We start from the raw sequence: 10,218 nt of genomic DNA, 5'->3' as shown, positions 1-10,218 counted from the left end.
TTTAATGTAATTTTAATATAAATCCCTTCAATAATTTTAATAGATAGAGTTATTTAGTAGATAGAGTTATTTTAAAATTTAATGAAGAGCAAAGAAATCAGAATAAATAAAACAAATGTGGTAAAAAAAAAAATAAAGTTGAGAGATCACCCTATCCAAATTTAAGACCTTTATGTAGCTAGGCTAATCAAGACTGATGGGCGTTGTAGAGGAATGGATATAGATTGATAGACCAGTATAGAGAATCTGAACACAGACCCACAGCAAGTTAGTTTTGACAAAGGTGCAAAGCAACTGAGTGGAAGATGGATGCTCTCCAAACAATGGTGCTGGAGGAAGTGAATATCCACCCCAACCCCCCAAAATAAAGAAAAAAAAGAAAGGGGCTTCTCTTCCTATGGAGTGGGCTTCTCTGCCTATGGATTAGCCTTCTCTCTGTTTCACTCCTTCACTAATAAATCCTCTTTCACTTTAAACTCAAAAAGGAAGGAAGGAAGGAAGGAAGGAAGGAAGGAAGGAAGGAAGGAAGGAAGGAAGGAGGCAAAGAGGGGAGGAAGAAAGAGAAAGAGAAAAAACATAAAGAAGAAAAAGAAAAAGAAATGAGACCAATTCTCACACTTCATTAAAAAATTCACTCAAACTAGATCAAAATTTAAATGGAAAATGGAAAACTTTTAGAAGAAAACATAGGAAGAAATATTTGGGACCAATGGCCTGGTGCAGACTTTTTAGATATGACACTAAAAGCATAATCCATAAAAGAAAAACATCAATAAATGGGGCTTTATCAAAATTTAAAACTTTCTACAAAAATCCTGTTAAAGAATGAAAAAACAACCTACGAACAGAGAAAAACATATTTGCACTCCCCCAATATTACAAAGGGCATGGATATAAATATATAACAGATGCTCATAATTCCATACTAAAAAGAAAATCTAATTTCAAAATGGGCACAGACATGAAGAGACATTTCGGCAAAGAAGTTATCTAGATGACAGATAAGCATGTTGAATGATGTTTAATATCAGTAGCTATTAGAGAAATGCAAAATGAGAACATGATGCACCACTATAAAAAGAGCTAAAATATAAAATACTGACAATGCAAAATGATGGCGAGGACCTGGATCTCTCATACAGTGAGGGTGGGAACGCAGAGTGGTACAAACCCCCTGGAAAAGAATTTGGCAGTTTCTTTAAAAAACTAAACATGCACTTACCACATGATCCCGTAATCACTTTTCTGTACATTTATGCCAGAGAAATGAGAACATGTTTACACAGTAACTTTACACAAATGTTAATAGAAGCTTTATTTGTAGGAACCCCAAACGAGAAATAACCAAAACGCCTTTCAATAAGTGAACAGGCAAGTGTGGTACATCCATGTTGTACCAGCAATACAAAAGAACCAATAGTCAGTCCCCGAAACAACTTAGATCACTCTCGAGGGCATAATGCTAAGTGAGATATGCCAATCTCAGAAAGTCACATATTGTATGTTTCAATTTATTTAACATTGTCTAATTCACCAAATCATAGAGATGGAGAACAGATGATTGGTTGTCAGATGTTTGCCTGATGGTGTCCGTAGGGAGATGGTGGGAGCTATAAAGAAGATCTCTGTGGTGATGGAATGGTTCTCTGCACAATGTACCAATATCAGTTTCCTGGTTTTTATACTGTACGATATAGTCTCTTAAAATATGACCACTGAGGAAATAAGCGAGAGGGTACACAGGATCTCTCTGTACTTTCTTTGTATCTTCCTTTGAATTTGTAATTAGTTCAAATAAAAAGTTTTTAAAAATTAGCTAAAATCCAGAATGCTCAAAACATTAGCAAGGATGTAGTACAACGGGGACTTAATCATTTGTGGTGAGAACGCACAATGGTACCGACACTTTGGAAGACACTTACAAAGCTAAACAAACTCTTATGTGTCAGCGATCATAGTCTCAGGGCTTTACTGAAATGAGTTTAAAAGTTTGTCCACACAAAAACCTGCACACAAATGTTTATAGCATCTTTATTTACAATTGCCACAACTTAGAAGTAACCTAAATGTCACTCAACAGGTGAATGGGTAAACAAGCTGTGATACATTTGCACAATTAAGTATTATTTTGTGATAAAAATAAAGAAGCTATTAAGCTATGAAAAAATATGGGGAAAAGTTAAATACACATTGCTAAGTGAGAGAATTATCTTAGACTGAAAAAGCTGCTTACTATTTGATTCCAGTTATGTGACATTTTGGAAAAGGCAAAACTATGAAGATGGTAAAAAATATTCTTGGTTTCCGGGGTCCAGGGAGAGGAGGAGAGGGATGAACAAGTGGAGCATTGGGGATTTTTAGGTCAGTGGAATTAGTCTGTTGGATACCGTAATGGTGGATATAGGGCATCATGCATTTGTCAAAAGCCAGTGAACTGTATATTGTAAAAAAATGAACACTAATGTGAACTATGGACATCAATTAATAATAATGTATCAATATTGGAACAAATGTACTACACTAATGCAAGATGTTAATACCAGGAGATACCATATGTGGAGCAAGGGGAAGATGGGGGTTAGGAGACCCTTGTACTTTTTGCACGTTTTTTTCAGTATTCTTAAAGCTTTTCTAAAAAGTGAAGTCTATTTTAAAATGCCTTTTTAACATGGTAAGATATAGATTTACTCTTTTTCTCTTTTTATTCCATACTTGTCTGAGTTTTAGTGTATATCTTAGGCATGAGACCTAGGTTCTGGGAATCCAGGCCTGGTTTTAGCAAGCCCCCACAGTAACTGTCAGGGACTGCCTAACCCCCAATAAATCTGCTGCCCCTGCTGCCAGTGACTGCCTGTGTCCTTCAAAGGTGTCTGTGAGATTGAGGCCCACCATTCCAAAAGCCCGCATCCCAAACAAAGGCCTGCCATGAGGCAGCTCACCCCTCCCCGCCTGCCGCCAGCAGCCCTGGACTCTGGAGACTCTCAGGAGATGGCAACCGTCCGGCTGCTAACCTGTTGGCTGTACAAGGGGGAGGCACAGCCTACCCTGTACTCCTTACATATTCCAAGCCTTAGAACTTATTAAAACTCACCCGTCCTGCCCCTGGCTGCTGGTGTCTGCCCCGACCCCAGCCTGCTTTGTCGCATACTCAGTAAACTATCTTGTTCAGCATTTGGCTGCTGGCCTTCTCTACCTCCACCGAGTCCTGCCAACCTAACAATATTCTCTCTTGTATGCCTATTTATTTTATAATTGGAGAATGGAGCTTTGTAAAAGAAACATCTGGGCCTACTGTATCTTCAATTTTCTAAATACTTTGCTTTAATACTATAAAACATAGGTGCAGAAAGTTGCTATTTACTAGTCATTCTTGCGAGGTTGTTAAAAGATAAAGTGAGGCACACTAAAATTTTGAAGAGTTTATTTTAGCAAACATTGATTTGAATGTGGCAGCATCAAACTGACAGTGGTTAAGAATGCTTTGCCAACAGGAACTAGGAGAAAGTCTTTTATAAAAAAGAGAAGGAAGCAAAGCAAAACAATGATTTAATTGTCTATCGTGTAAGCGGTTGCCTTACTTGGGAAAGCTAGGTTGGCTGTTTGTGACTGATTGTCCTTAGATTTCATCTTCTGGGATAAAAGCGCATTTTCAGGAATTAACTCTGACTTTGGTTTGGGGTTTGTTAATGTAGGCTACCAAGGCATAAGAACCCTCTCTGTTTAATTACTTTTACAAGTCCCTCCTTTTGGTAACATACCAATGGGAAAAGGGGTCAAGTATATGGTGACAGAAGATGATTTGACTTTGCGTGGTGGGCACACAATGCAATATACAGATCGTGCATCATAGAAATGTATACTTGAAACCTACATAATCTTATTATCCAATTCATCCCAATAAATTTAATTTAAAAATATATCAGTGGATACCTAGCTAGTAAATGATAGAGCCAAGATGGAGCTCAGGTCTAGTTCATTTCAGAAACGCGTATATGCCGGTCTACCACATGGTCATGGATAATTAATTTATGTGGCTTGGGGTTGGTTCTGGTAACAATTTTAGAAATAAATATCAAGTAATATTTTCACAGATAAATGAGCAATAGGTCACTGTGTCTCAAATATCTTTTTCTCCCATTTAATGCCATATTCTCCCACACCCTTTACACAGTTTTTCCACTTAAGGTCACATCTCCAAATAAGATGATTCCAAGATTAAGTCAGAGCATTCTCCTGGTAATGAAACAGGGATCCATGCCTATGTTAATAAAATCCTCAGTGTCTAGTCTCATTCCTTATTAAATCTGGAATAGGTGGTGCTGACACACAAATTCTGTAACATATGTGGATTCTCCTCTTTTCTGTTCTCCATTCTATTAATCTTTTCCCCACCACCTGCCTCACCTAATATCAGAGAGCAAATCCGAGGCTTGCAGATTCATTCTACTGAAAATTCAGATATTTCCTGATTTGGAAGCTCAAGAACGAAAACCAAATTCTGACCTGGTTGCTCATAGAGACCTCCCAACATACCTTACTCTAGAGTTATTCAGACGAGGATTGGGCCACAGCAACTGGATGGCTTACAGACCCTCTGAGTGAGACCACATCCTAATGAACCTGGATATTTTTTATTAATTCAGAGGATGAAAAGATCACATACATTCTGCAGCCCCTGTCAAGAAATGGCTCAGACACTGAAAATTCCAACTAACTCATCCAATGGTTTATTGTATTCAGAAAAATCACAATCACAATTTGAAGAAACCCCAAGCAATAAGTATACAGGAAAGTTTCCATAGCAATGAAAGGATATTCTGGGGCCTATTGCAGAGGCATTGCGTGCTGATAGTAAAAAGATAGTGGAAAATGCAGGGAAAACAGACATTGGAAGGAGCAACAAACGAAAGCCCAGCTAGACGCTAGAGTATGGAGAGATCGAGAAGGTACCACTGCTGCTAGTGGAACTAAGAGCCTGGAAAGTGCTGAAGAATGGTTGTCTTCACTGAGGTGAACAATTGGAGAATTGTCAGGTTTGTAAAGGTATTGAAGCAGAAATCTCTTCATTGATCTTCTAAGAAAGCCCATTACCTGTAGAAGGACACACATAGTTTCTGAAGTGTTTAAGATGAATATTTGAGCACTTACCTTCAGATTTCTTCCCCTTCTCCCTTAACCCTTTGACTTTGGAAAAGTATCTTAATATTCATCTGACCTATAGTAAATACAACCTTTCCAACATGAACTGTTATCTTCTAACCTCTGAGTGAGTGTGGATGAGCAGACCATGGTTTACCCTCTCTTAGAACCCCTGACACCACTTTTCAGATTGGAGGAGCAAAAGCAGGCATTGGCATTTATACAGTGAATCTACACTGGCTCCCAAAGAGCCAAGCTCTGAAATTACTTTTGAGCTGATTGATGACCTGCCTCAGAAAATATAAGCCAGGAATTGCCCAAATCTTGAAGCTAATTTTCCTAGATCATGGACCTAGTATTCTAATATTAAACGGTTGTCTTAGATATTAGAGATAATTTCCAAAACTGAAGGTCTACATACACGTGTGTGGAAGGGATGATGGACTTACAAGCTCTGGGATACTAGAAGGTGCCTATGTCTGATTCTGTCCTAGCAAAGATAAGTCAAGAGCCATGACTTTTCCCATCTTTTTCCCCATCATGTGTTCTTTTCCCCACTGTGTTTCCTTCTCTGGATAACGCCATACATGTGTTTCTCTGACCACACCAAACCCACCTGCAAGTGCTTCACAGAGGCCCTCGGCGCTCAGCAGCATTGCCTTTGCTCACGCCCTTGATGATGAAGATGGTCCCAATGATGATGCCCACCAGACCCACAACCAGGCCCAGGCCACATACCACGTTCTCTGTTGTCTCTGGGAGGGGAGTTCGTGCTTCAAACTCTGGGGAAATATAAAACAGAGTAATGAATGTGGTCCTAAGTTGAACAATAGTTATTAATTAGTTAAAGAAGAGGAAGACAGAATAATGTATCAAGGGAATTACAAGTTAGAAAGCAAGGAAAGCTGGGTAATGGGAGAAGCCAAGAGTAAGAACTGTACCAGTTGTTCTGAAACAGTCAGGGGACTCTGTGACGTGTCCCAGAGGACCAGACACATGCGGCACAGAAGGAAACCATAAAACAAAGAGACTGGAGGACGGCCCATACCCCAGTGCTTGAGAAGAGGCTCATCCAAGCCCCAGTGCTCCACCTGGCAGTCATAGACATCTTCAGTTGAGGGCAGGAAGGGAAGATAGTAAAACTTGCGGAACAGGTGGTCGTCCCTGGGTAGGAAGACTGTCTCTGACACGCCGGTTGTGACAGGTTTTCCATTTTGAAGCCACGTGACATTGATCACCGGTGGGGAGAACTTGTCGATGAAACAGATGAGGATGTTGGGCTCTCCCAGTTCCACAGGGTTGTTTGGGAGCACAGTCACCTCTGGAGGTACTAGGGGACGCGTGACAAAAATTAACTTTCTGTGCTTAAGCTTGGACCCTTCCTCTCTTTCACTAAAGCTGAAACAGAAGCCGATATGGTGCCTTGAAAAGCTACGCCATAGTCTCAGATCCCTAGCTCTGATACCCTCACCCATAAACTATAACCAATATTGAGGTATAAGATAACCAAGGACCTTATTCCTGGTTCCCCCAATGTAGGTTGAAGTCAGTAACTTTGTGAATGACTGTGGCAGAGACATGATGTGAGGACATAAAGAAATGAAAAAACCCATGAAGTTCTTGGGCCTACAGGATGAGGATCTAGGGCTTGCTCATGGCAAGATTAGGCCCCTGGAAGGGAAAGTCATTCTCAATAATATAACAAAAAGAGCTGAAGCATCTATTTTAAAGATATGATTCCCACATCTAAGAGTGCAACAGGGAGAGGTACCATTAGTGTTCGGTGTGTGGTTGGAGCGCTTTATCATGATGTCCAGGTTGGCTTTGTCCACAGCTATATTGGCCAGTGCGCCCTGAGCCTCAAAGCTGGCAAAACTACCAAATTCTTGAAGCCGCCAGACCGTCTCCCTCTTTTGCATATCCACATGGAAAATCTCATCACCATCAAAGTCAAACATAAACTCGCCAGATTGGTGCGGGCTCATAGCGAACTCTGCCTGGATGATCACATGATCCTCTGAAAAGGTACAAAAGGGGAGTTAGGGTTGGAACAAGCAGAGAAGGGTGAAGAACCAGGATGATGGCACAAACCGTGGGCCCGGGTGGTGAAAGAGGTAGGCCCAGCGGGACGAGGAGTGGTGGAGAGTAGTGGTGAGTGGGAAGATGAGGCCTGGGTGCAGCATGATCATGTTGAATGGAGGTTGGGGAGAAATTAGGGGCAGTGTTAGAGATGGTGGACTGAAGAAAACGGGGGCTGAAAACCCAGAGTCTCATGAAGCTGTGATTTGTCTCCATGTTATTAGCTGAGGAGTGATTCCCACTTTAGAAATCCAGCAGCAGCTCCTAAAAAATTGGGTTCTGAACTCTGGAATCAAATTAAAATTGAATTCTTATTCAGCTACTTACTTACCTAGTGATCTTGAGCAGATTACTTCTCCTACTTTTATGTAGTTTTCCTATTATTTTCTTCTATGGTTTTGCTTCTTCCATGGATTTGTTTTTAAGATTAAATCAGACCAGGTAAATAATTTTTTAGTATATCATCAGGCTTATAACAAGCACTTTGGGGTCAGAAACTGCTTTGTTGTTTCTTTCTTGTTTTGTTCTTTCTTTCTTTCTTTTTATTTTTATGTTTTACAGTTGTTCCTATTACTTTCCCCTTTGCCTCCCTCCACCCAGCCCACTCCCCACTTCCAGTCAATCCCCACCCCATTGTCCATATTCCTGGGTCCTTCATATGTGTTCCCTGACTAATCCCTTCATCTTCTTTCAAACAGTCCCTCTCTCTCTCCTCTCCTCTTACCACCATCAGTCTAATCCATGATTCTATACCTGTGGTTCTATTTTGCTCATTAATTTATTTTGTTCATTAGATTCCTCTTCTAAGTGAGATCATATGGTATTTCATTCTAAGTGAAATAAGCCAGTTGGTGAAAAACAAATACCATAAACTGCTTTGTATTTAAGAAGCAGACTCATAGAAAATATAACTGGGGTCTGAGGGACCCAGGAAATTAAGGTTGAGACCTTGTAGTGTTGTAGAGCAGCTACTGTCCTGGATCAACACCCACATTGTGGACACCTCTTGACAATGAGCCCTTATACCTTAAAGCTCCTTATATTGAGACTGTCATTATGGAGTATATTCTATTATGGTTGATACTGATAATAATCTATACCAAAGGAATAATCAATTTGAAATAAGAGAATTGCAATTGGAGAGTATGCAGCTTCCATGGTGTGTGTAGAGGAGAAGGGGATTTTAAAGTCTGATTGTATATTGGTAAAGCCAGGGATTTATTTAGCATTTGCAGCTGCGTGCACATGGAAGTACACACACACACACACATGCACATGCACACACAAATATTCTAGTTGTCCCTTTCCAAGCAAAGGGAAGAGCCTCTTCTTTCCAGGTATGCATCCCCATATATGGCCCTTTCTGAGAAGTATAAAACCTGCAATTGCCATCATGAATCTTGGAGTTGTGTTATTACTTTACTTATTTCCAGTATACCTGCCACCCTCTGTGCTGGTCACCTAGGGTAAAAGATATTTTTTCATGATACATATTCACTACAGCACAATGTTTGTTCAGGAGATGGCAGAGGACAACAGACTCTTCACTTCTTTACTCATGTTTCTCTACTCTCTTGGGGAAATCACTAAGTAACAGTGACGGAAGATTATTGTAAGATACAATATACAGGGCCTATAGCTACCCCAAGGGGCAGTAAATTAAACTCAAGTCATAACGGCATACCTGTTCTTTCCCATCTCTTGGGTAGACTGTTTTCTTTTGGTGATTTTCCTTTCTAGTGATCTTCAAAATAAGTGTAATTGCTCAAAATATTCTGACAGGATTCACATGCCAAAGAATAGCTACAATATATTCAGCTAAGAACTTTGTATATTTTTCTCATTTAATCCTCACAATGATGTTTTTAATTTTACAAATTTTAGAAAAATAAATTAAAGCCCAAAGGCTCAGCTTGTTAATGCCTGTCAGAAAATATTTCTCCCTTAAGTTTGGCTTACCTCAAAGTTAATGGCATTGACCAATATACAATTCAGTTTTGCTCCTCTAAAGTAAATTGATTTACTTTAAATTGTGGTAAGAAGAGAACTCTTCAATCTACTATTTATTATGCTTTTTGATTTAGACCCACTGAAAACGGACCAAACTGTTCCTTCATTCTAAATATTGCCCTGCAAGTGCCCACTGTTCACTCCCCAATGCTCTCAGAGCTTATTGACCCTCGGTATGATTCTCTCAGTACGTACCTTTGATAGCCCACAATTCCTGAAGGTTCATCTGAAGAACTGTGATGAAAAGTCCTAACACTGGAACTCTAGTTATGGCCATTTTCTTCTTGAGTGCTTTAATAGAGATCTGTAGAGCTCCAGTGGGGCAAAAGAGGCAAGAATAAAAGAAAAGAGGTAGGGTGTGATGGTGTCTGATGGATTAAAGTTTAAATCAGTTGAGCTACAGCCAATCGGCAAAGTGTTTTGAGATGACACATTTGTTGCTAGGGAAAAGACTTTTGTAAAGGGCCTAGGAAAGGAGATAGATTAAAAACATAAAGTTCTTACTCAAACAAGCACAAAACAAACAAACAGAAAATCAAGTTTTTGAGAATGTGAGACAATCACTCACAGTCCATCTCAATCCAAGTTCTAGAAAAGGATATATCTGAAGCACATATTCTAGCTGCCCCTTTCCAAGCCAAAGGAAGAGCCTGTCCTTTCCAGGTATGCATCCCCATGTATGGCTCTTTCTGAGAAATAAAAAACTTGCAATTGCTGTCATGAACCTTGGAGTTCTATTATTACTTTACTTATTTCCAGTCTACCTGCCACCCTCTGTGATGGTCACCCAGAGTGAAAGATATTTTTTCACGACACAGCTTCACTACAGCACAATGTAGTGAACAACCTAAAGTGAGAGTTGATAACAGATCGTGCCTCTGTGCTGGGACGGCTGGGGAGTTTCTTTTAAGGCACAACAAACCCTCTAAAAAAAAAGGTAAATTATCAGGCTATGGAAAATACATGAATCTTGGCAATATTGGGTGACAG

The 10,218-nt window shown here is 39.9% G+C and overlaps 1 protein-coding gene across 1 annotated transcript; it reads right to left on the bottom strand.

Moving 5' to 3' along the window:
- Positions 1-4,704: 4,704 nt before the first annotated feature.
- LOC150006794 (HLA class II histocompatibility antigen, DR alpha chain) lies at positions 4,705-9,589 on the bottom strand. The gene is made up of 5 exons (XM_090282170.1): positions 9,424-9,589; positions 6,911-7,156; positions 6,188-6,469; positions 5,756-5,921; positions 4,705-5,091 (listed from the first exon to the last, which is right to left on the bottom strand). Exons 1-4 carry the CDS (start codon positions 9,503-9,505, stop codon positions 5,767-5,769), a joined length of 765 nt encoding a protein of 254 aa, XP_090138296.1. The 5' UTR covers positions 9,506-9,589; the 3' UTR covers positions 4,705-5,091; positions 5,756-5,766.
- Between the last annotated feature and the right edge of the window lie 629 nt (positions 9,590-10,218).

Source organism: Furipterus horrens, unplaced genomic scaffold (genome assembly GCF_987537825.1).
Source record: "Furipterus horrens unplaced genomic scaffold, mFurHor1.1.pri manual_scaffold_6, whole genome shotgun sequence".
Lineage (NCBI taxonomy): Eukaryota > Metazoa > Chordata > Mammalia > Chiroptera > Furipteridae > Furipterus > Furipterus horrens.
The sequence above is the reverse complement of the archived record's forward strand: the minus strand, read 5'-3'. Positions and strand labels throughout refer to the sequence as shown.

Excerpts from the sequence above, each read along its gene's own strand:
- LOC150006794 (XM_090282170.1), bottom strand. The coding sequence starts at position 9,505 with ATGGCCATAACTAGAGTTCCAGTGTTAGGACTTTTCATCACAGTTCTT. Across the intron at positions 7,157-9,423 it reads GGAATTGTGGGCTATCAAAG|AGGATCATGTGATCATCCAG; the intron begins GTACGTACTGAG and ends GTACCTTTTCAG. Across the intron at positions 5,922-6,187 it reads GCCTCTTCTCAAGCACTGGG|AGTTTGAAGCACGAACTCCC; the intron begins GTATGGGCCGTC and ends ATATTTCCCCAG.